Source organism: Tamandua tetradactyla, chromosome 18, assembly GCF_023851605.1.
Source record: "Tamandua tetradactyla isolate mTamTet1 chromosome 18, mTamTet1.pri, whole genome shotgun sequence".
Lineage (NCBI taxonomy): Eukaryota > Metazoa > Chordata > Mammalia > Pilosa > Myrmecophagidae > Tamandua > Tamandua tetradactyla.
Window position 1 is genome coordinate 32,925,235 of NC_135344.1, and position 26,715 is coordinate 32,951,949.

Here is a 26,715-nt window from a genome sequence, read left to right on the forward strand (position 1 = left end):
CAGTTGCGACCAAAGGACTATAAAAGCAGAGTCAATGGGGAGTTTTTGTGAAGGACAAATCTTTAAACATTTCAGTAGTTCCCAAAAGATTTGAGGATTACAGCAGAATATAATACTGAATACTCTCAATAAAAGGTTGAGCTAGATTTTTAAAGATCTGTAAGAAAGTGTTAAAATTATGTCAGTTTTAATTTTTCAGATATTTTCTTGGGAAATCTGTTTACCTGGAAAAACTCAGTGCATCAGGATTTGAGGTGCTATTTTATTTTGTAAATGTGAATCATCTGAGCATCATTTTAATTGCTCAAGCTTGTAGTTATACGCAGTGTGGAATATTGTGCTAGGTGTACACACAGCTTTAAAGTTAGCTTTTTAGAAGAAGTTCCAATATTGTCCTTCCTTGCCCCTTTTCTCTTGCATAGACAGTAGAAGTTGGCAGTCTGATTAATCTGGGGTTGCTGTCGGTTGGACTCTGGCTAGTTGAAGTTTTCGATGTGCTGCATCTATCAGTGTCCACAACTTAGTATCTCACATCTCACAAGTGGGAAAATCTGTGTTCAGGGTTAGCTGATTCCTGTTAGCATGGGGAAGCAGGGGACTTCCTCCTTGTTGGTACCCGGAGCCAGCCTTGCGGTGTGCGACCAAAGCCTAAAAGTAGCCCACTGCCCTAGGCAGCCTCTTTCTTTGTCTGAGGTCATAGTCTTGCTTTTCTTCTTCCCTGGATTTCTACAAGCTGACCAGCAGAACCTTGCTTCATACACAGGACAGACCCTGCTCCGGACCAAGTGCCATTGCCAGGGCCTGCCTCCTTGATGTGCTCAGGCCCCTGGACCTTGCCTGCTGTCTTCTCTCTGCTGACGAGGAGCACACTTGTGTTTTGCTGTTGTTAATTTCTTTTTAATTTTAGAAAACAAACAGTACACTTAGAACCATCAACAATGGATATCTTAGTTAGCTTAGCCATAAGCATATTTAAATAAAGTATCCATATAGTCATTGTAAAGCCTGCTTTTGCACAGTTTCATAAACCAATTTAAAATTAAGGCAACAAGGAAACAAATCTACATATTCAGATAGCAAAGTTCTTAAATTCTAAGTATTAAACATTGATTTAGATACCATTTGATCAGCTGTCAAAACTGCGAAGTTCTCAAAATATCTAGTAGAAAGTTCTTACAAATAACTGCATTGCCATAATAATGACCTATGTTACTAAATATTTTCCCGATTTCAGAAAAATATGAAGATACAAATACTTTTACAGTTAACATACGGAAATCTTAACCACCTAAAATGGATTCTTAGTTAGCTTATCCATAGGCATATTTTTAAAAAAAATCTAAGTAATCATCGTAAAGCCTGTTTGTACACTATGTTTCATAAACCAACTTAAAATTAAAGCAAGGAAGGAAAAAAAATCTATAAATACAGGTATCAGAGTTGCACACTTGCTTTTCAATACCCAAATTACATGCCGACTCTGCCCTCCTGCTTCCCCAATTCAGCATTTGCCTCCAGCACCTGGTGCCACTCTTAGAGCCCGCAGCATGCTGCCCTGTGTCTCAGCTGTGTGTGTCCTTACTTGCTAATTTTACAGTGAGATTTCAGAGGACTGTGTCCTTGCACTGACCCCTCCCCCTTAGTTCTGAGCACCGAGCCTACCATGTGGAATGAATGAACAAATGAATTGCCTAAAGAAAAACTTTATGAATATCTACATTCTCTCTGCCCAAAATGCTTTTATCCTCTTTTAACTGCCTGGCCAAGTTCTACTCTCCTTCCTAGGTGGGCTCAAAAATGCTTTCTTTGAATGCTATTCTGGCCTCCCAGATGGAATTATTCCATCTTCAGTGGGCCAGCAGTATTCAACTTCTCTCTGCTGTTATTGTGTTTATCCCCCTGTAATATAATTGAGGGCTTATTTGTCATTCCACCAGACTGTGAATACCTAATGGCAAAGATCCTACTGGGGTTCTGTTCCTAGCACAATTGCTGGTTGTCATAGGAACTTTGAGTTTGTGTAGGTGGCTGCACGGGTGATGAGCTAGATGAAGGGTTGAAGCACTCAGTAAGAGTTAGGCACTTTTCTGACTGCTTCACATTCCTCTTCTCATCTCATCCCTTCAGTTACCTTATAAGATACAAGTATCATCCCCATTTTACAGGTGTGGAAACCAAGGCACAGAAAGTTGATGCAAATTGCCCAAGTTTGCACAGGTGGGCTGATGTAGAACCCCCCCAATCTAAACCGCAGTGCCCATTAATCCCATCTGGCTCCTGCCATCCTTCCTGGAGATGGAATAAGGAATCCATGCTTCAGGACTTCCATGGAGACCTTGTGTTTTCTCCCTTTATCCCCTTTTTCTTGGGATACATCTTCTGGATTCCAGTGCTTCAAGAACTCATGCTAAGTGACCTGGAACTTCCTGGCTAGAAACTGTGATTCAGCAGAGCCACGTGTTAGCCTGGAGGGGTATGTGTCAGCACACTGCCCCTTCCCCAGCAAGTACTATGTACATTTTAGAACTATGTACATTTAGAATGATTAGAAGACAAGTGCTAGGAAAGGTGAGGTGCAGGCCAGACAATAGGTACTAAAAGGCCACATTTATTGAGTAACAGTCTGGAAGCTGGGGGATGCTTCATTAGGCCTTTAATGAGGGCTTAATAATCACTTGTAGCTGGTTTGGGGAGATATGTGGATTCAGGTGGGATTTCCTGTTGCAAGGATTTGGGGAAAGTCTCATCATCTTTAACCTAAATTTGTTTATTCTTTAACTCTGTTAATATATATTAAGCTCCTTCTATTTGTTCTAACTGGAATGGTCAGTACAAGGGTTATAAAAGGGCATGATGCATATGCCCCCCAGGGCGGTTAATAAACTAGTGTGATTATAAGACAACGTGGGGAAGCATATCTTAGAGGCCCATCCTTCCCCATGGTGGTGCAGGAGCATCTATTTGGAAGCCACTGAGCCTAAGGAATGTGTTTGTGAGAAATGTGCAAAGGAGGCGGTGTTACAAAAGGGGACATGGCATGGCGTGGTAAGAGACTCTGGCCTGGGAAGTCTCAGATCTTTGGTTCTAGTCTTTGATATTTTCAGTGTGACTTTGATAAAGTCACCTCACCGTTCATGCAAGGCTCTGGTTTTATCATCTGTAGAATAAAATAAGTGGCTTAGAATGGATTGCTAAGATTCCTTTCCACTCCCTGAGTCTGAGGTTATCAGAGATGATCTCCATTCGATTGGTATGTTCTAGGGGTTAGGAAAGCGGATCTGGAGTAAGAGAGGGACTGCTCAAGATCCATGGGGTAAGGAGAGTGCAGGGATCAGGCCAGCGAGGTAGCAGGTGAGACCTTCAGGGAGATCATGGTATGTAAAAATAGGTGGCTTTAAAGAGCAGACCACCCTCTTCCACATGTACTCTAGCACTCCCAGCCCTGGCTCTGCTGAAGCCCAAGCGCCAGGCTGGTCCCCTAACCATGGGGGTGGGGCTGCCCATCTTCTGCTTCCTGACCCTCCTGTCACTGAAGAGCCACCTCCCCAGGCAGGCCCTCCTGTTCCTCAGAGCTTCCTAGAACCCAATCCAGCCCCAGATCCTTTCAGCATATGCTGAGGGCCCACTGGATACATGCTTCTGAGTAAACAGATGTAGCATTTTTGCCAAACAAGAACCAGGAGGAGACTTGGTGACGCTCTAGCTAGCAGCTGTGTCCCCAGCTCAACCACAACAGTGCAGTTCCCCGGTGTGTAGAATGGGGTTCCCTTAAACCATGTAGGGCTTACTCCATGAAGAATGATGATCCAGCGTTTTTCCAGAGCCATTTCCATTGCCAACATGAAACATATCCTGTCTGTGTGTTTTCCTGAGACGTTGACTCAGTACTTCCTTTCTTATTATGTGTCATCCCAGTGAGCAAAATTAGACTGAAATTTATTTACAAAGAGTTCACAGTTACCCACGTATTACCACCCAAGTATTCTATCCCAGGCTTGTCCATGAGCATGCTGCTGGATCATCTTTCTTTACCTACAAGGGTGAGCTTGGAAAAGAGCAACTAACTTTAACCTAAATAGATATAATTAAGACAGTGAATATATATTTAAAAATTCTCAATATATTGTCGGTCTCAAGCCAAATAATTTATTTTGGAGGATGATTTATAATCTGATATGATGCATAACTGTGTGGCCATTTGAGGATAATCTTTTTTTAAAATACAGACCAGATTAGGTCAAAGCCCCCGGTGGCGCCCCATCCTGACTTCGTTGGCAGACTGTAAAGCTGTGGGGTGGGCCCCTGCCTCAGCCTGCCTTCATCTTTCCCGTTTGGAGCCCTCCTGACTCCTGTTCCTCAAACACACCCAGCTTATTGGTACCGCAGGGTATTTGCATCTGCTCTTCCCTTTTTCCTGAAACTCGCCTCCTCCAGACTTTCCCACGGCTGCCTCCTTCATTTCATTCCGGTATTTGCTCAGATGTCACCTCCACAGAGGTGCCTCCCTTCAGCATCCTGTTTAAACAGCTCCATCCCACCTCCAGCCTCTGGTTCTGTGTTCTTTGTAATATCATCTACATAAACTCTCTATAATATTGAGTCTTTCTTTGTCTGTTGGCCCTCACTATATCAGTTCCTTGAGGGAAGACATCATTTTTGGCTACTGTATCCTGAGCCCCTAGCTCAGCACCTGTTCTCTAGTAGGGACTCTATCTGTTAAATGAATGTTGAGAGCAATTATGCACCTGACGAGGAGGAGTGTCATGAAATTTGGGAAGGGAATTGTGCATTGGGTGAACTGGGGTGAGGGGGCAGGCTTCCTCACGGCTCCACTGGTGTTGAACCACCTGCACTTCTGCCTTGTAAAGGATCCTGATAAGTTCCAGTTTGGCCGCACCAAGATCTTTTTCCGGGCCGGCCAGGTAGCATACCTGGAGAAGCTGCGAGCTGACAAGTTCCGAGCAGCTACCATCATGATCCAGAAAACTGTTCGGGGCTGGCTGCAGAAGGTGAAATACCAGAGGTTGAAGAGAGCTACCTTAACGCTGCAGAGGTACTGCCGAGGACACCTGGCCCGCAGGTGAGCTTTGCTGCCCTCATGTAGGGGTCCTGATGCACTTCAGGGGCAGCAGAAGTGGGGGGTGGGGGGCAGTGCTTTGCTGCCTCTGTAAACCAGTTAGCTTATCAGCTGTAATTAGAGCAGTTCCTGTTAGCCCTGTTTGCATTCTACTTTTTTCCCCAACAGCTGGACCCATCTCCCTAATGCCTCTTTCACCTCAGGGGGTCGATCTAGTTTCCAAGCCTACTGGTTGCCCCAGTCTGCCCACATCTGACAAGCACAAACCTAGGACTGGCTAGTTTTGACACAGATCAACCATTTCTTGCTGTGTCTACATCCCCAAAGTAAAATAATAAAAAAAAAAACTTCTAGAAAAAGAAATTCAGTATTTCTTATCCATTTGACTTATATTCACCCTCACTGTTTATGCCACCAATTTCAAAATCCCTTGGAATTTTTGAGAATTAAAGCTAGAAAGGTGCTAGGAGATCCCTTTCACGGTTTACTGATCAGAGACAGTCCCAGGAGGGGGTGACTTGTCTTACCACCAGCAACTAAATGTAGGGTCAGAGCTCCTCTGCCCAGCCCAGTACCACAGAAGAAACTATTTTAGTTTTCACTTTCCATTCCTAGCTGATGTCACTGGGTTGAGGAAATGCTAAAGCAGGATAGGCTGTCTCTCTGAATTGGGGTAGGAGGACACAGCCTCTAAGAAGATTCCATCCCCAGGCCTTTGCATTATGGATTTTAGACCAAGCCTTGATTCCAGGTCAGGAACTCTCAGAACAGGAATTTCCTTGGAGAAGTGACAGTTATTGGTGTAAAGTCATACATTTGGAAGCCAAAATTTCAGAAGTGGCTGCTCAGTCATCTCTGCTTGAATATGAAAAATAAGAGGGCTCCTGAGTTACAAGCCCGGAGCAGGCATACTCTGTGTTACAAAATTAGAAGATTGTTCCTGCTTGCCCTCATGTGCTTTTTGTGAGGTGTTCGGGCATAACCAGAGATGTTGAATGTTATTAATTATATCTCCTAACTGTTGAGAACCCACTAGGACAATAGAAATAAGAAGATTGTCAGTAATATCAATGCCAAAGATTTACTGACCTTCTGTGCCAACTAGTCAAGTCATCACTGAGTGTCCCTGGGCACAGCGCTCTGTCCTGTGCACTGAGGGGGAGGATATAAAACATCGATGTGCATTCTCTCTGCCAGGTATTTCTATTCTAGTGGGTAGGCAGGACCTATATATGAAGAAAGTATCTCTGGATAGCTAGAGTAGGGAAGCAGGTACTTTTCAGCAAGCAGGCAGCGTGGTGCAGGGGCTGGATGGACCACCTCCTTCTCTCAGACTGCACTAGATAATTCTGAGGTCCTGCCTAGCTCATAACTTACTCAATTTCTTCCTGGGTACTTGTGATGAGCCCAGCACCTAAGAAGGCCCTTAAGAAGGGTTAAAAAAAAAAAAAAAAAAAAGGGTAGACCCATTGTCTGCCTTATTTGGGGGATCAGAAATGCCAGAATGAAACAGGCTGAAGATACCCACATTCAGAACATCCCAGACAAAATGGCTGGGGAAATGAGAAAACAGGGTGAGAGATCAGTGTGGGCCTGGGAAGTTTTTATTCATTCCGTCAATGCTTACTATGCATCTACGTGCCAGGCCGTACCCTAGATGTGGCAGGGTGCAAGGATGATTGCAGCCCCCGACAACTCCAAGCCTGTCCAAGAGATGTAACAGAAATGTAAAGACGAGGAAGATGTCATTGAGGACTGCCCAGCTTGCAATGGGAGGGCTCAGGCAAGATCACAGAGGAGGTCCTACTTTGAATTTTAAGTCCGTGGAAAGGTGTTTTGGGCAACAAGGAGAAAGCTCTTGCTGCTCTTCTGAGCCTGAACTTCAAGTGCCCAGGGCACCGCCAGCCAGTGAGAGCGATGAGGGTTTGCTTGGCCTGTGGGGCATCTCAGGAGCAGGAGAGGGAAACCCGCATTCATGAAAGGCACCGAGGTGAGCCTTCGTCGTCAGCCTGGCTAGGGCTCTCCCTGACGCTGCCCGTTCTCTTGCTCACAGGCTGGCCGCGCATCTGCGGAGGACAAGGGCAGCCGTGATGCTCCAGAAGCAGTACCGGATGTGGAGGGCCCGCCTGACCTACCAGAGGGTCCGCAGGGCCGCTGTCGTCATCCAGGCTTTCACTCGGGGCATGTTCATGCGGAGAACCTACCACCAGGTATGTGCTCAGGAGTGTACCGGCCCCAGGGCTTCCCAGCCTGCAGTTTTCAAAACTAAAGCAGCAGCAATGAGACCATCACTGTGAGCATTTGTATGGTGCTTAACTTTTGCCTAACGGCTTTCACATCTCTGATCTTACTCCTTTCCAAAGTCCCAGGAGGTAGAAAAGGTACTTATTGTTACAACCCTTGCACAGCTCAGTAGGCAGAGGCTCAGAAAAGCTGCGTCACCTGCCTGAGGGCGTATAGTGAGCCCATGGCAGAGCCTGATGACTTGTCTTGGGTTCTTTCAGACTGGAGAGCTGATGCCATGACTCCTCTGGCCTAGCCTCTTGGTATAATGATTAGGAACTTAAATCCCAGCCAGGTGAAATCAGGAGAAGGGACCCCACTCATTAGTGTAAGTCTGTTACTTTTGTCATTATTCCAGGGAAGCCAGAATACTCAGCACAATGCAGTTCTGACACCACACGAAGTTTGGCCAGATTTCCCAAGTTCAGGGCACAGTCCCCACAAAACCACGCTCATGCAGATACTAGTTGCCAGCTTGGGGTTCTCAGAGCGACCCTCACTTTTGACTGACTGAGTACAAATCCAGGGGTTCCTATTACCCTCCCAGGCTCAATAATTCTCTGGAATGATTGATAGAACTTAGAAGTGCATGATACATATAATTACAGTTTTATTATAGCAAAAAGATACAAATTGGAATGAGGCAAACAGAGAGACACATGGAATGAGGGCTGGGTTTCCCCCAAGTATGAAGCTTTGAGTATTCTGAGTCTGTGTAGTCAAGCCATATCACCCTCTCTGTACTTTGATGTGAATTACCAACCAGGGAAGCTCATTGGAGCTTTTGTTTCTTGGGAGGTCTCATTATGTGGGCATGATTGATTTAATCGGTGCCTAATGGTTGACCTCACCCTCCAGCGTCCCCAGAGGCAGGGTTGACGTGACCTGCTCAAAGCTCCACCCTCTAATCACAGGGTTGGTCCTTTTGGGTTGAGGCCGGGCCCTGAGTCCTCTCATTAGCATAAACTGACAGGTTGGAGGTGGGACCATGAATAAAAAGACTTTCCTGTCACTGGGGAATCCCAGGGTTTAGAGTTTACCTCCCAGGAGCTGGATAAAGGCCATTTCCTTTTTATAGGTAAGGAACAAACTCTTTACTCTACTCTTGGTGGGGGTGCCCTAAATCAGGGCCTGTCTGTTCCACAGAATCACACCCACAGTTCGGAAGATCGATGCTAAAATAAAATGAAAGATGAATTGAAAGGAAATACCTAAAATGTTTTTGTTTCTCTTTTAATTTTCTAAAATAAATGTCTATTTTTTCCTATGTTCAGAAAAGATATTTTCTAAACAATAAAAGAAAAACACTAAGTTGATAATCAAGAAACAAATGTGGTCAGGTATCAGGGTATAGCATACCCTGATTTTACCTAGAAAATCCCAAGCCAGTAGGAGAATGTTCTGTGAATTTTTTTGAGATTGGTGACATCTGTGTGATGTCACCGTGGAAGTGCATTGGAGGGCAGTGCCTATAGAGAATAAGCACAAGGTTGGAATCCTAGCTCTGTCTATCACCGCTGTGTTATCAAACATGCTGATTGCTTTTTGCTTATTTATTCATTTGTTCCACAAACATTTATTTTGCAGGGTATTAGGGCGAGAACACTGATGATGCTTAAATTTCTTGGTGGTTTTAAGGTGGAAGCCAACTACTTGGCTGGAAAAAAACACAACAGTGAATTATAGGCCAAGTGTTGGCTCTCCCCCTAACCCATGTGGACTCTCACTGCAGTGTGTCCCTGACTCACTGTCAGCAGGACATGCCCCTTATCTGTTGAGTGAAGAGAAACCAAGTAGATGATGTTTAGACCCCTCTAGCTCGGGGGTTTAGACTATGGTTTCCTAATGAAAACAAACAAACAAAAAATGAAACTAAAAGTGAGAGTTTGACAGCTGATTGCCTGTGGGTACACAGACAGCAGAAGTGAGTTAAAACTTGTTCATAAAACTAATAGCCCCCAAAGCTTTAAATCTGAGAGGGGCATGTCCTCCTTCTATTTCCTAAAATCGAGGCAGATCCTGGCTCTCATCTCTAGCAGCTCTGTGAACTTCCCTTGCTCCTCATCCTGCAGTGCAGACCCAGGAGTCTGTGTGCTTGTCCCCCACCAGGTCCTCATGGAGCACAAGGCCACCATCATCCAGAAGTACACACGGGGCTGGATGGCGCGCAGGCACTTCCAGCAGCAGCGGGACGCAGCCATCGTCCTCCAGTGCGCCGTCCGGAGGCTCCGGGCCAGGCGGGCACTCAAGGCCCTCAAGATCGAGGCACGCTCGGCCGAGCACCTGAAGCGCCTTAACGTGGGCATGGAGAACAAGGTGGTCCAACTGCAGCGAAAGATCGATGACCAGGTCAGCATCTGCTGCCCTCCCCCAGGTGTCCAGGGCTGAGGGGTGAGGCGGGGCACTGGGCATGTAGGAGGGAGGCCCAGGGCTTCCTCTGGGAACTCAAGTGCCAGAGGCTCAAGGGAGGGTGGATGTCCTTGGGTTGTCACCCATGCAGCAAGAGCACTTATTGACTGTGGTAGACAGGACGGTGCCCTCACCACCCCCCACCACCTGCTCCCTGAGAGGTCTGTGCACTAATCCCCAGAACTTGTGGATCTATTACCTTTGAAAAGCAACTTTGCAAATATGATTAAGTTAAGGATCTTGAGATGGGGAGATGGTCCTGGATCATCTCTGGGGCCCAGTGTGATACCGAGGATCCTTACGTAAGAGGGAGGAAGGATGGACAGTGTCAGAGAAAGGCATGTGATGACAGCGTCACAGGTTGGAGTAATGGAAATGAGCAAAGGAATGCAGGTGTCCTCTAGAAACCAGAAAAGGCAACGGATGGCTTCTCCCCTGGAGCCTCTGGAAGGAACACAGCCCTGCCACAACCCTTTTTAGATTTCTGAACTCCAGAACTGTAAGATAATAGGTTTGGGTTATCTTCAGCCACCAACTTTATGGTAAATTGTGACAGCAGCAATAGAAAATTAATTCACTGAGATTAGAAAATTAAGTCACATTTTCCTGCCCTTACAGAGGCAGCACAGCTCAGTAAGAGCAGTAGCTGTTTATGGAGGGTTTGCTGTGACGCACACTGTTTTAGTGCTTTCTCTGTGTTGACTTGTTTAATCCTCACAATGGCCCCATAAGGTAAATATCATCCTCCTCGTTTTGCAGATGAGGAAACTGAGAAGGAAAATGACCGTCAAGTCACACAGGTGACAGTGGTGGGGCCAAGACTTGAACCCTGGCTGTCTGGCTCCAGAGCCTGTTTTCCACCACTTTGCTCTTCCACCTCTGTCTGTTGCAAAGTGGAAAGAACACTTGCTTTGGATTCAGAAAGAACTCAGTTCAAATTCAGTTCTGCTGCTTAGAAATTGAGTATCAGACTTGACCGCGCTGAACCTGTGTTCTTGTCTTTAAAAGGCCCTGTGGTGTGTTTTAGGGAGTCTTTCCCTGGACCCCTCCTCTGCCACACCACTTTACAAATTAGAAAATGGTGCATCAGGAATATCAAGTACCTTGCCAAAGCTGTAGAATTAGAAATTCTGGAACCAAGATTCCAACCCGGGTCTGTCTGATCCCAGAGCCATAGTGAGGGTGATGCTAGTTTTTTCACTCACAAACACTAGGAAAGTCTAAGTGCTTTCCTGGATGCCGTACTGCCAAGTTGGGTTCTCAAAGCTGAGAGGTGGCTTAGGCAGGGTATTAAGGTGACCACAGACCCAGGCTCCCACAGTGCCCCAGAGGGTTTCTGGTACCTCCTGAGAAAGGAAAGGGGAATGGGCAGGAGAGGGAGGAAAGAGTATGCGTGGTTTGGATTGTGGAGAATGATGAGAATTAGGGCCATTAGGAATTACCTTGGGTACCACTTGGTTTTATTTTGCCTGTTCTATGCTAGACCTTTTTTAAGCTTCTCATAACTTCAACAGGGCAAGAAAATAAATGTCATTTTACACTTAAACCAGCTGCCCTCAACAGGAGCCCCAGTAATGGTGCACAGGTATCATGTTTCCCTGCTCTTGGAAGAGGCCAGCCTTTCAGAGAAGAGACTATTTCATTGGATATCTATGTCCTTTCTGTGAGTTCAATAGGGTGTCTTCTTTGGTTTAGCTCTGTAATGGGAAGCAAGGCAGAAAGGCCAAGCTGAAGGTCAAAGATACTTGGTCAGGGAACAAGGCATCCACTGCCAGAGGGATAGAGGAATGGAGAGGAAAAGTTCTGGTGTGGAGACTGGCCATTTGAAAAGCACAAGCATAAAGTGTATGAAGTCTATTATTTTGATGTATTATATTTGATGTATTATTATGATATATTATTTTCACCATCATCATCATCATCACCTTCATTGTGGCTGTAGCTTTCTAGCCAGAAAAGACATCCATGTAGTCAAATTTTGCCAATTAACCTTCCCAGCAAAGTGTCAAATAGGGAAAAGTAGGCTTTGCACCACTGCTGCCTGTCAAGAGCTCTGCATGCTGATCCAGCCTTCTCAGCCCTAAGTTTCCAGCCATAGAGGCCCACATTGGAATTGCTGATCTCTGAAGTTTACTTGAGAGGTTAAAAATAAATCTGATATTTTACAATGCACATGCTTGAACATCAAATAGAAGCAGATTTTAAAAGCCTATTTTTAAAAATAGTTTTTGCCTTAAGCTTCCTGCTTGGCAAACATCTGTGGGTGGTGGCAGGTGTTCCCCACCCTGAGCGGGTTGCCCTGCACACAGGGATGCTCAGAAGGTATGTCCTCATACCCCTCTTCATGCTGCCTGTGTGCCAGCCACTACTCTGATGCCCCCCCCCCCACACACACACACATTCATTACATCCTCATCACAACCCTATGGGATGAGTATTAATGTTCCTGTTTTAAAGATAGGGACACTGTGGCACAGAGAGGAAAAGTAGCCTGCCCAAGGTCACACAGCTGTTAAGTAGCACGACTGAAGCTTGGTAGTTTGTTCCAGAGCATATTCTGCCTGGGCAGACTTTTGGGATGTGTGGAGAGATTCATCAGTCCAGAGGAGACTCTTAGCCCTGTTTCAGCTGGCCTTTCCCAGTGGGGTGTATGACCCGATGTCAGAGAACATGCTTGGCACTCTGTCGTGAGAGAAGCATTAGCATAGCCTGTGTCCCAGCTCTTTAATAGTACTTGTTTATTGGAGTTTTAGCATATGGTGTCAGCCTGAAGTGAATGGATTTCTTTTCTTCCTGTAATGCCTGAAGAAAACTTGGGCAGCTGCTCTCCTGAAACACAAGATTGTTAAGCCAGAAGGAGAGAGTACATAGGTGACAGAGTTGCCATAGATGAAGATGTCCCAAGGCATTTGTCAGAGACGTATGGGATAGTGAACAGTATCCCAGCTGGACAGAGGTCTGGCTTCTGCCCCAGTTTTACTCACAACCAGCACTGTTGACTTGAGTATGTGGCCTTATTTCTAACTGAGCCTGGGGTTCTTTGGGTTCTTCACTGGGGATTGTAAAATCTCTAAAGTACCTCCTAGCTCAAAAATTCACTAATGCCAAGATTTGGTTTGCATACGGTCCCAATTCCAGGCTTTACTGTAGATGGGGGAGCCTCTATAAAAGTATCCCCACTGCCAGAGCTCAGGGAAGGAGAAAAGTGAAAGATGAATCAGGGTACAGTTAGTGTCTAATATTCATGTTGTACAATCTTGTATACCCAGATAAGATACACATCTGGCACTGAATTTACAAGCATACAACAGAACTAAGGAAACTGGGTCAGTTACCTCTCTCCAAGTTCTTAAGAGAGAAAACAGTTTAGAAGGGGTTGGAGCTGTCCCTGGTGCTGATATATTTTTCCATTGGTTTTCGTCATCTGTGATGTAATGATCCTTCACATTACCCTACAGCAATTAAGTGACAGTTTCTAGGGACACTACTCAGTTAATGATAGGGTGATATGTGGGTAAAAAAATGCACCATAATGTAAACTATGGACTATAGTTAGTAATAAAATGATAATATTCTTTCATCAGTTGTAACAAAGATACTGTGCTAATACAAAGTGTTAATGTGGTGGTGGTAGAGTATGGGAATGCTGTATTTTCTACATGATTTTTCTATAAACCTACAACTTCTCTAATTAAGAAATTTTTTAGTTTAAAAAAGTTTTTAAATTCTTGCAAGGAACCAAAATGATGTAGCCCATGGACCCCATTCTCTGCCAATTGGACTTTGCTCAAGCTTAATATATAGGGTAGCTAGGCCAGTAGAGTCTATAGCTTTTATAACAAAGGTGAAATTTCTTATAGGATTATACGCAAATATATTTTATCTGAAAAATGTGATAGAAATCTATGACTTTAGTAACCTTTTAAATCAATGTATCGGTACACTTAGCAGGTATTCAGTAAGTAAATAAGTTAATATTTTCTGATTCAAAAGAGCATTATATACATTTGGAATATAGCATGTTACAACTCACAGCTTGATGGCTTTTCTGTGCCTCCATTTCTTCCCCCTGTAAATGGGGATATGAATCGCCCTTAGCACATAGGATTAATTTTGAAGATTAGATGAATTAAGATATGTGATGCATGTAGCATAATGCCTGGCCTGCAGCAAGCCCCAAATAAATGGCAGTGGGATGTGTTGTTTTTCACTATACAGACTGTCTTGCAGGGATTCACTTACCCTTCCTTGCCCCTGGGGTCTGTAGCACATAGATTGGGAACTACTCAGGGCCTCTACAGGTTGCTGCCTGCACAAGGCCACCTGGCTCTGCTCACCTGACGAGGAGCTGCAATGCTGCCTGAGGAAGAGGACCTGGCTTCTCCAAGCTCTGCACCCCTGGGACTTTGTCCATCCAGAAGGGCAACTCAGGAGTTTGTCTCTCCAAAAGTGTTGCCTTCTCCTGCCTTATGTAAAGGTGCTGTAGAGGCCAGCCAAGGCCCTGGAATCACTGATTGAAAGAACAGCTGGATGTCCGATCCTTCAGGCAGGAGTAATATTTCATGCATAAAAAATATCTTGACTGACCAATTTTTTTGAGGGAGAAAATGAGCTTTTGAAAAAGTAACAAGTAGCAGAGAGTCTGAGGTTTATCTTCCCTGACAGGTTTTTGGCAGCCAGCTGAGGACAGATCTGTGCTTTAAGCAATCAGCTGGGTAGAAAAGAACATTCTCTTAGGACTCTCAGGAGCCCATGTTGAAAAGGAGCTTTTCTGGAAAGCCCCAGCCCAGTCCACCCAAGGTGGATTGGCTCCCTCATGCTAGAGGAAGATCCTCACAGGACAGGGTTGGGCTACTGTACGGGTGATGCTGACAAAGGCAGCTCTAGGGGGCTCAGCCTGGCAACACAAGGTTTTCTTGGAGCCTGGAAGGTGTGAGTGCCACCTACCACCCTCTGCCCACAATCTTGGCTGGATGGCCACAGAGACCTAGAGGCATGAGGATGAGGCGGGAGACTGTTGAACCATTCTAGGAGTCTTCCTTTCTGACATCCTAGAAGCGCAATCAGTATATAAAATGTCCTGTCTCAGTGAGCTCCAAGTGATTATTTTTGGATACTGATAATGGTGAAATATGGAGCCTTATGTGTTCTGCTGTTGGGAATCTTCCCACTCACATCTCTGGGAGCCAGCAAAGAATTAAGAGCATCTCTCCAAGGGACTCCTTAGAGGCCTCTGGATAATGATGCTGTCTAACTTTTATTGTGTATTTATTGTGTACCAGCCACCCAGCTGGGCACTATCTCCCTGAATCTTGATAACGGTTCTGTGAAATAGAAGTTACTATTATCTCCATTTACACATGAAGAAAGTTGGGTGCAGGAAGCTTGAATAACTTGATCAGATATGCACAGGTGATCAGAAATAGAGCTAGGATCTGAACACAGTTCTGTCTGACTCTAGCCACTCTGAACCCTGAATTTAACCCCCTTCTAGACAAATTGTATTTTCCATCAGCCATAAACTTCCTGTCAGCAGAACATAGGTCACCTTGAGAACCTTTCAGGGTAAAAGGAAATGCCTGTGCACCCCCTTACTTTCTTTTTTTTTTTTAACATGGGCAGGCACCGGGAATCGAACCCAGGTCTCTGGCATGGCAGACAACAATTCTGCCACCGAGCCACCATTGCACCGCCCTGTACCCCCTTACTTTTTATCTCTCCCCATGTCCTATACCAGCTTTACCTAGAGACCTCCTCAGCCTACTCCTCTTCCCACTCTCCTGGTGGTCTTATCCAGGTCATATCAATGGAGGCCACGGCTGGGCTGAACCTCACTTCCAGCCCACGTCAGAGATGAAGTCAGAGGGTCATTAGCAGCTGCCGCAGCATGCATTCCTTCTCTGAACCCCTTCCCTTGGTGCAGATATTCTTCAGCCTCCACTGGAGAGCCAGACCAGAGTGGGTGGTCCAGACAGGTACTGGGATTTTAAAACAGATGGTGTTTAATTGGATTTCTTATTTGTGACTATTTAGAGCCAGACCAGACATAGACATAGGAGATTGTAATGGAGATTTCCATGATGTGAGGGGGTGAAGCTCTGTCTCTGCATCAATGCAGTTAGTAGACTGACGTGTACCTTGAGGCCCCAGTGTACATGGCATTGTCTTGAATCTGGTAGCTTTTCTTTGTTTCCCCTTACTGCTTTCCATGACGTTTAATTTATTATCAGTTTTTTTCATTAGAGCAGTTGTAGTTCATAGAAACATGAAGTTTAACTTTTGATGTGAATAATTGATCCCTTATGCCCCAGCATATTGATATTTTAGCCAATAACTCATTCTACTTGGAGCCCAGCAGAGAAGAGAAATGAATAATCAATGACTGTTTGTTGCTTGCTTGATTATTTGGAGAATCCTACTTCTTCTCCACTTTTCCCCACTGACTGCTTTTAGCTGATATTCTCACAATTCCTGTGGTACCAGTTTCTACCCCTAATTTAGAGTTTAGTGCTTGGCACTGATTCTAGATTTTCAGCATTTCATACATGACTCTTACCTTATGATCCACTTCCCAGTCTCCCTCCTTACCTGGCTCCATATGGGTGAGTGCATTGCACCTGCATTTTGATTGAGTGCGTACGTGATTGGGTAGCCAGCCTCTGGGGCATAGCATGGACATCTTTTGTCAGAGCTTCAGTTTCTGGAGTCGGAGTCTTGTAGGAATGTTGTTGCTGGCAGGTGATGAGAGTGATCCCTAAGGCCCGTGGAGGGCCTCCTTGGCAGAGAGGATGCTGAAGGGGTCCTTTGTCTCAGAGCCAGCGATTAGGTTGCAGCTCTTTGTGCCAGCAAATCCAAGGGTAGGAAGGCTGACTGCAAAAGAGCAGGGATACCTGAAGGGCAAAGGCAGCAGGTCCAGGAAGCCAGCTACATTGTTCCCCAACTTAAAAACTGGGTGTAAGAGCTGTCAAACCCAACACAGAAGGCTGACCGCCGTCAGCCAGCTTCAAGCTCTGCGACTGCTCATAAGCGCTCCTTGGACTATTTTAGTAACATCGGTATTGGCATATTTTGTTTTCCTGTATTCCTGCTAGGCTCACAATAGCGTTTTGTTATGGAGATGCCAGGAAAGCACTAGAGCATGCCGTGATTGAGATTTAATTCCACCTTGGAAGTTCCTTTTTTGATCATTTTCATGCTTTTTCCTAGCCAAATAACCCCTCTCTCTTTCTCTTTCCCTCCTTTGCCTGTCTGTTGATGCTCTCTACAGAACAAAGAGTTCAAGACATTGTCAGAGCAATTGTCCGCCATTACCTCCAACCACAACATGGAAGTGGAGAAGCTGAAGAAGGAGCTGGCGCATTACCAGCAGAACCAAGGTGGGGACAACAGCCTGAGGCTGCAGGAAGTTGTTGAGAGCCTGCAGACAGAGCTGCAGAGGGTGCATTCAGAGCGCAAGGTCCTGGAGGACACCCACACCAGGGAGAAAAATGAACTGAGAAAGGTATGTGCAAGGTGGGAGAAAGGTGTGGGCGTCTTGGCTGTGGACTGCAAACAATGAGCACCCCCCCAGAGGCTTTTTGTTCTTCAGGCTGTAAAAATTGCCATGGGCTTTGGTGGAGCTCCTGCCCACAGACTGGACAACTCTCTGGGTTTAGACAGGAATGTGGCCATCCTTTGTGTAACTCACACAAGCACACATCCATTTATTTAACGAGTGCTGTGTTTCTCCCACTAATGATATAGAGTGGCATTCCCTAATAGGGATGGCCAATGAATGCCTGCCTTTGAGCATCTTCCGTATGGTCTGGAACTAGTCCCAAAGCCTCTAAGTGGCAGGAGTCCTTGTCCATTACTCTTTTGGCAAGAGAGATATTACAGAGGTGGTAGCAGCTGTTCTTGTCATTGCCTGCAGGGATTAGTGGCACACGCTAGATATCTGGATTATCCCTACCCATAATCAGCCATTGTATTTTGGGGAATTTTCCTAAGGTCTGAGTACTGATAGTTTCCACCTGACTCACTCCATAAAATAGAACTTCCTGTAATTTGCCCCCACTCTTCTATCTCAGATATCAGGGTACAAAGACCAGGAAAGTCCAGTAGTGCTATTTGAGAGCTTTCACAACCTCAGAAATGGCTGCTCCCTCCCCTATCTCTATAGTAGCCCCCAGCCCACCAGGAAAAGAGTACACTGCCCTCTTTTTAGTCCCTGTCAATCATTGAAGAATCCCATTGGGTTAGGAATCTGAGGGAAAGATTCTCTGTTTTTAATGTTGGAATAACATCTTTCAGCGTATAGAAATTGGCACAGGATGAATCTCGCTCCAGAAAGGGTCCTGAGCTAGATCTCAGTATACCCAGATTCTCATCCTTGCTTTACCACTACCAAGTGCATGCAGAGAACCTCACTGGCCTTAGTTCCTTCATTGGTGGTGATGGGGGTGGAGAGAGGTTGGTTTAGAGCATCTCTAAGGCCTCTTCTAGATATGCAGCTGGCCAACTCCATGAGTTTGTATTTGATGGCTTCTAGAAGAAAAGTCGAACCCCGGCCCTGCTGTTCAGTTCCTTGTGTTTTCTGCTACCCCATTTTCTTCTCTTGGTCTGAGCCCTCAGACACAGTCAAGAAACATGCAGGCTTCCATTTTAGAAAAACAGCTTATAAGGCCAGCTCATGTTCAGCTTGAACACATCATTTTCCTGTCCAAGACAGAATTTCATCACCAATTAGCCATGCTTTCACACATAGTGAAAACAGGGATTTCCCATAGTCAGAGGTGGGATCTAGATGGGACTACATGAAAAAGTAAGACATTTGACTTCCCCATGCAGGCAGCCTGGCATATGTGGCCCCCTTACCTAGTGTGTGGCTTTGAGGCACACAAGACCCTCTGCCTATATATACCTGCCAGGCTACTCACCACACTGCCTGAGATCAACTTCACTAACTCCTGTTAAAATTAAAATGTAGCTACAAGGCTGCAACGTGCTAACATGCAATTCCACACCTGGGGTCTCTTGGGAGCAGCTAGATGGATGATAACCCTTCTATGTGAACAAATAGCAAGGACGTATGATCCCAAGGCAGCAAAAAGAGGCCAAGTGTAGAACTGGAAACTCTTGGACTTCGAGATTGGCAACACTGGTTAAAATAAAAGGAAGTTCCTTACCTGTGCATCTCAGTCTAGAGTAGACACCTGGAAAGTCAGTTAACACAGTTTATCTATAAAGCCTGGGTGTCCTATCTCTGTTCCTTTAGAGAGTGCTTGATCCTCACCTCCTTACTTCCCATTAAACATTGTGATCTGGGGACTCAAAGCACTTTAAAAATACCCAGGTCTTCATCTAAGGGAACATAAAATTTATAGTATGAAAGTCTTTCTTAGAGTAAAATAGAGAAGCAGACTCCCTCCCCCTCTCCCTAAAAAAATTGTTCCTGTTTCCTGGGGGTGTGTTGGCCTGAGCCTTAAATAAAATGAGAGCTTGGAACAGGCAAGAGAAAAAAATTAATGGTCATTCAAAAAGGGGTATATTAGGAGTGAAAGCAAAGCAGAAAAATTGCCTTCCCTGACTCCAAACCTAAGCAAATACCAAGTTAGTAATACTTGAGAAGAAATGGGCAACATTTTAGCCTGTAGGCCTCATGTCCAACTCTTTTCAAGAAGAGAAAAGGTAGAAGAGAAAATTCCAACTGCTCTAGAGTCTTTAAAACCTTTTTTATTGGAATTGGAGGCATGGATGGGTGGGATATGTTTTTTGTCTTATAAATGCTGAATAATCAGACAGTTGGTCTCGCTTCTTGGGCTAGCCCAGGGGCCTCTGCTTTGAGATAGATTAATGATACAAGGGAAGCATAGCATGGGAGCCGACTGCAGGTAGATGTTTAATTAATGGATTTATTTCTATCAGCAAAGGAAGCAAATATATTAGAACTGGCATCCTTGGAAAACTTTAGGCTCTCTACCCCTGACAATATTAATTGGCAGGCCACGTGGCCACCCAGCCTTAGCCTATACAAGACCAGGCTTCCCTGGGGGCGAAAAGTCACATTCATATCCACAGGGCCCCAGGCAGCACCCTCACTCCTGTCCCCACCTTCCCACTCCCCATCTCCGTTCACCAGGTAAATTGGATGACATCCTTTTCTACTAATGGTGTCCATTGTTTTTGGCCTCTCCCCAGAGTAGTCCCCGCCTAGGCCTTTAGCCTCCTTCCCTTTTAGACTGTGGGGTGTGTATGCTTTGTTCTTTTAAAGTTACCAGTGATCCCTGTGCTGGATGTTTGTGCACCTGTGTGGTTTTGTATGCCTCAGCTGTTTGGTCTCCCTGTTGAGAGGTGGTTCCCATGGCGCCCGTGAAATAGCTCATTATACCTAATCTGCTCCAAGGGTTGCTCCATGGGGTCAGAAGAGAGGCCTGGCTTGGCGCAAGCTTGCAATGTGTGAGGAAGAGCAGCCTAGCTCTGAGTGAGGGTCACTGACACTTGTGGGGATAAATATCAGGTCCCCCACCCCTGAGGGTTCAGAGTGGTGGGGGTGGGGGGTGAGCCTTGTATATGTCTTCAGTAACAGAACCATCAGCCATTAGGTGATTGCCTTGCGTAGTTCCAATAAAAAGACTTTGGATTTGGGGTTTTTCCAAGTAGAAGTAGAGAGGTCTGACCTAGAGGAGGACCACTCACAATTTTATGTTTTGAGTCTTCTCCTCATAGGTGCAGAGCAGGAATTCTTTTGTTATCAGGGTTGTGAGAATCGGGGGCTCCAGGATTCATGACTCATAAGGAGTTTGATGACTATGGGAAAGGAGAAACCAACCATTTCTGTGAAAAGACATTATCTCAATGCAGAAATCATAGAAGTTAGTAGCCCTTCATTCATACCCCAAATATTAAGTGACTGATATGTATTAGGCACGGTTCTACAAACTGGTACAAAAGTAAATAAAACAGAAGTCCTTCAGCTCATTCTTATGGAGCTTAAACTTGGAAACTAAGGGAAAGGGGTACGGACAGAAAAAAATATATGTATTATGTATCATGTGCTATGAAGAAAAATAAAGCAGAGTCAAGGGGATAGAGCCTCACTTGTGGGGGCGGGTCATTTATGACACATGAGTGAGGGGAAGAGGATGCTATGAGGATTTCTAGGGAACAAGTGACAAATGTAGCAGCAGCAGGTATACAGGCCCAGAGGTGGAAACAGGCTGGGCAGGGTTGAGGACCAACCCAAGGAGGCTCGTGGGCTGAGGCAGTGAGCAAGGAGAATTGTAGGAGGGTGGGGGCGCTCAGATCAGGAAGGACCTTCTGACCTCGAGGGCGGTATTAGCTCATGAAATCTCCATAAAGATGAACAGTTCTCCCTTGGCAACTTTAGGTTCTGTGAGTTTAAATGAAATTAAAACATGTCTACTAGACCATATTAGGGATGTGAGTTTTAGTCCTTATTTCAAAGTTGTCTTAATATCCAAAGGGCGTTGATTTTTTGCTTTAACATCTCACTTCCTAGTTAAATAACAATTGCTTGTTTGGAAAAGAAATCTACTGTCAGAAAAAGGGCAAGTAAGTCTTCATAGGATTTTGCAGAATTAGAAGTATTGTCCCTGCCAAGGGTGATGCTTGTAAATTTCTACTAAATGGGAGGTGCACAGCCTTAAAATGCAGGAAATGGGATCTAATTCTCAATCCAGAACAAAGGGGCAGAATTCCCTTTACCCAGTGGACAAGAAAAGGCTACCTAGTAGGCCTGGGAAGAGGGGCAAAGGAATAGGACTTGACTGACACCATTCTTTTTTCTCTTTGGCCCGTCTTATTGAGCAGCTCTTGCCAGTTAACCTTCCTCAGATACTGTGGCACTGCAGCTCCTGCCTTTATCTGGTGCTATTTCTATACAAAGCTTTTCGTGACAGTTTCCTCTTTATGTGATTTTCCTTCTAGCGTCTTCATTTTGTCATTCTCCAAATCTGGAGTTTCCTCCCCTCTTCTTCGGCATCCTCCGTTGCACCCTTCCTCCCGAGGCCCAGTGCCTTGATCCCTGCAGTTCACACCACTTCCCTCCTATCCTGAGTTCTTTCCTGAAGCTCTTGCTTCAGTCACCTGAGGCCTGTACAGGCCATTGACCTTGCTGCTGTGCACGTGTTGGCTTCTGCATTGTTGGACTATAGGATGCTCGGTGGTGCAGGCGTGGGCCTGGACCCAGACTGCTCAGGTCACCCTGTACCCCTTCCTGGCTATACTCTAAGTGTTCTGTGCCTTAGTTTCCTTAGAAGCAAATAATGATAGCACCTCCCTCAAAAGTGTTAAGTTTATTACAGTGCCAGGGACATAGTAAGAGTCCTGTAAATATTAGCTTAATATTTCTTCAACTCAGGGCCTGTAATTTCCTTGATGTCATGAATACTAACTTATATTACTTTGAATCCATCCTAGGTCCTAGGTCCTTGCTTTGACACAGAGGATGCTGAATAAAAAAACAGCATCCGTGATGCTGGGCCAGAAGTCTAGAACCTGCTGTGCTTCTCCGGGGCTTGTCTTTGAATAATGGGAATGATGTTCTTGAATGATAGGGTAGACAGCGAGCTCCCTCTCCTGTGGGAGAGAGTCTGCTCACTCCTCGTTTCATTTCTCTGACTCGTAGGTGCCTAACAGCCATGTATCCTAGATAGTTCACATTTGTTTCATCATTGATTTGCAATTTCTCTCTACTTTTTTTTCTTTTTTTTATTAAGCCCATTTTCCATTGGCTAAATAAGTTTCCATTTATGTAGCATATTAATGCTTATTTACTCAGAACAGAGGGTAGGTGACCTTGGCTGATAGGCATTTTCCAATCAGTTTGGCCCGTGGTTTTCTCTCAGAAACCTTGCAGTTGACTCTTTGTACAGTGAAGTATACAAATATCCAGCTCGAAGAGATAAACCAAGACAAAACAAAAACCCATAGCTACATTTGCTCCCCCAAAGATAAACTAGGAAAGGCAGTTCTTTAGCATGGGACTGAGGGATTTGTTTCCTTTAACTTAAAAGAGACCATGTTACTTTATTAGCCTGATAGTTGTAGAAATTGCCCCCCAGTGTTGGTTCTGATAGTTGCAGAAATTGCCCCCCCACAATGTTGGTTCTGGGGTACATAACAGATTGGTTCTGATGAGCTGTCCCAAAGAAACTTGCACTCATAAGTCACATTGCCCTCAAGAGTTAAAAGACAAAAACAAAATGAGCAAAATTGAGCAAAAATCCAAAGGAGCTGCTAAATGGTGTTTAATGAGTCCTGAAACCTAGTGAAGGTGTTATTTATCAAGCTCAGAGAAATGCACCATACCTGCCTGGTTCTGTATTGCTGAAGCATCTCTCTTTGTACCCTGCATCCCTGAAAGCTCAATAAAGAGGGGTTATTTGACTGTAGAAGTTTGTTACCTGCAGTGTCTGCCAGCAAGCTCCCTGTGTGCTCGCTGGGAGGGCAGAGAGGTGACCAGTACCTGGGAAATGCCATTTGGGGAGCATTTTCTGACCTCCCTCTGAAGTTGTGGAGCTGAGTGTGGGATCATTTCCTTCCTACTTTCTACTAAAGAGAAGGAACATGGACATACCTCCAAAATTGTTCAGGTAAGGAGAAAAAACAAATCTCCCCTAATGCCACTTTGATGTATGGCTTAGGATAACAAAGCCTGGTTCATTGGAGGTTGGATTCATGAATAAAGCCTTAGAGGGAGATGGCGGAAGAAATGAAGCTGGCAAACAATAGAAGCCTTTGAGGCCTACACATCATTAGCCATGGCTTTCCCAAACTGTGGTCCAGGGTCAGATTTTAGACAATAGGTTGTTGCAAAGAAGTTGCATGATCTTTGGCTGCATTTGTAAGAATGGAGGGTTCAGATCTGACCCAGGATAATGACATGTGCTCTGTACTTGTCAGATGACATGTGCCTTTTGGAGGGTGGGTAGGGGAAAGCACAGTTCTCATTCTATGATACAGGTCTGTTTACTTCATAGGCTGCTCTGAAAGTTCCCAGTACTCAAGTCAATTCAGCAGTCACAGGGCCTGCCCCCCATACCATACCTAACCAGGCCTAACGCCTGGCCGAGCTGTGGCTGACTCCTGCCCTCTTGGTGGTAGGGCCGGGTCTGGCTTCCTTAGGCTGTTGTAGGCTTTACTTTGAAGAGGTACACATGGTATGGTCTCATCTCTTAGTTGTTTTCCGTTGCACTTTACTTGTGCACCAGAAAAAGCAAATGCCATTATGATCATTTCCTTTACCAGACTAATTGAAAGGTACTCAGGCAGTCACTGGGTGGGGGAACTGCCTCTAATTTAATAGCAAATTAGATTATTTGAGATGTGTTCCCCCATGTTGTATTGAAAAAAATAAATATGCCTCCCTAAATTGGATTATCTGACTAAACTAGTTTACATATTCTGGATGCTTTAGTCAGCAATATAAACATCTATTTAAGGAAATTTTTAAAATCTTATAGAATTCTTATTTTCTGCTGAGGGAAGTTCAGGCTCCTGAACTCGACCTGCAAGGCCCTTCAGCTGGCGTTGAGTACCAGGTGTGGGCCGGTTCTGATAACGCGACAGCCTGACCACAGGGTCCCTGCCCTCTTAGAGCCTCTGGTCCAGGCGGCTGCAGGCAGGGGAGGGCGAAGGCTGGCGGGGGCTTCCAGGGGCAGCACGGGGCAGCTCACTGCAGAACCCTCTGTAAGAACAGAGCGCTGAGGACAGCGAGTAGGAAGGTTTCCTGGAAGAGTGACAGTTAAGAACTAAATGAGAAGAAATCAGTGAAGAGCAGTGAAGGAAGAGTTTAGCAGAATAAATAAGAAAAAAAGTTTAGGCATGAAGAGTCTGGGGAAGGAGGCTGGACCCCACTCTGGTGGGATTAGGAGAGAGAGACGCCACTTACAATCTGAGTCTCACTCTGTCTCCCCTCCCAGCCTTTTCTTTTCTTAGTCTCCCTGGCTGAACCATACATTCTGGTAACAGAACTCTTCCCTTTCCCAAACTATGCCCTCCATGCTTCCGTCTGTACCTTTTGCACCAGCTTTCTTTCTACCGAGAATTACCCCTCCTCAGTCTGGCTATGAAATCCCACCTCAGGACCTGATTCCCATGGCCCCTCCGCCTGTGAGTCCTGCAGGGACCTCAAAGCTGCTGTTCCTTGTTAGCTCCTTTTCCATGTAAATCGCTCTCTAGTAGTTGCTCTCAACCAAGGGTGATTTTGCCCCAGGGGACACTTGGCCAAGTCTGCAGGGATTTTGGTTGTCACAACTCAGGGAAGGGGAAGTAGGGTACTATTGGGGTCCTAGTGGGTAGAGGTATTGCTAAACAACTGACAGTACACAAGACAGTGACCCCTCCCCCACAAAGAATGATCTGGCTTCCGTGTCAGTCATGTGAGGTTGGGAAACCTTGCACTGTAGAAATCTCTGCAACAGCCCTCATCAGTTTTATTACTCTTTATGTATTTGTGCCTCACCCCACTAGGCCAGACATTCTCAGAGGGCAAGTCTTTTTCATTTTGCATCCCCAGCTCCTGGCAAAGCTCCTGGCACAGAGATGTCAGAAATGTCTGATGGATAAATGGCAGCCTAGCCGGGTTTGCTCTCAGGGGCCAGAACTAGGCTTTGCAAGTGAGAGCCTCTAACGATAAAACATCCTCCCCTTCTCTTATTCATTGCTTTTTATTTTATACCTTATCTTCATTACCGATTCATGTTTCTTTTTCTGTCTAAGTAGACACAAAACAGTAGCATTAATTATAGGAGACAATAAATTGTTGGTAAAGAATAACAGTTTGGTCTAACTAGTTACATGCCTCTATCTTTTGACCATCCTTATCTTATTTTATATCCTGTGTGGAGACAGAATATTCCCCATTTGCCTGACTTTCCATAGAGTCCCTTCCCTTGAAAGGGCTTATAATGTCCTTGGGGTGTCTTAACCTAAAGTAGTATCAGATTACCTGGAGGTCTTTTGAAAACACAGTTATCAGGGCCTCACTCGTATGACACACAGCCGACATCCACAGACAACCTTGTGAATGAAACTGACTCACCTGAGAGACTGGGAGGGGGCAGCGGTGTCCTGTAGCAGAGAAATAACATTCCTGAAAGGTAGTTTTGAGCCATGCTTTGGAAGAGACTGAAAATGTGACTTTGGTGATGTTAATGGAGCACTAGCAAGGTGCTTAGAGCTTTTTGCAAGCCCCATGACAGTATTTTAAAAAGTTATGTTATGTATCTGTATTCCTCTATATGGAGCCTTAGAGCACCAGCTTCATGTAAGGCCACCTGCAGACCCATCAGTACCTCCTCCGGAGTAGCCGAGACACCTGTAAATAGAAGTCACGGCCTCACAAGCTCCTGAGGAGAGGAGGGCCAGTGACCTTGCCCCTCATCTGTAGCCTAGCTGGCATTTCCTCTGTACTCTTTCTATGTGATACTGAGGGTAGGGCCCCTTCTCTTAACTCACCTCTTGATGGCCTGAGCTTAGCGTTAAAGCCAGAAGGAAGGGAGAATGGTATTTCAACATACCTCGTTGAAATTCAAACCCCACAAAGGCTTCTGCCCTTTAACCAGTATCCCTTGGGCCTCCTTTCTTGGTTTACTGCCAAAGGGATCTAGCAGAGTTTGAAAGGTCTTTCTCTGATAGGAGTGCATGTGAGTCCCAAGGTTGGGCATCTCGCCTCCCCTATTCCAGGCTGTCATCCAATCCCAGTAGGTCACTGTTGACTCTGATGCCATGTGCGTGATGGTGGTCAAAGATGTGTTATTGTACTTGAGGATGTTATTTTTGAAATGCCTTTACATTTTAAAGTCCTTCCCTGAGGACTTTAAAATGTACCAGTGATGGTCAGAATCCAGTGTCTTCAGTCAGAGAGAGAGAGAGGCCATTTATCTCTCAGCACAGTCTGCTGAATGCGCAGACGCCGTCACTCAGGCCCAAACTGGGAGCCT

At 45.3% G+C, this 26,715-nt stretch overlaps 1 protein-coding gene across 3 annotated transcripts in view; it reads left to right on the plus strand.

Moving 5' to 3' along the window:
- Positions 1-26,715, plus strand: part of MYO5B (myosin VB) — a 461,360-nt gene that overhangs the window by 359,009 nt on the left and 75,636 nt on the right. For all 3 annotated transcript variants that reach the window (XM_077135491.1, XM_077135492.1, XM_077135490.1), the window contains exons 19-22: positions 4,869-5,080; positions 7,131-7,287; positions 9,470-9,709; positions 17,037-17,270. In XM_077135491.1, the coding sequence (XP_076991606.1) occupies positions 4,869-5,080; positions 7,131-7,287; positions 9,470-9,709; positions 17,037-17,270 (843 nt within the window). The remainder of the gene's footprint in view (positions 1-4,868; positions 5,081-7,130; positions 7,288-9,469; positions 9,710-17,036; positions 17,271-26,715) is intronic.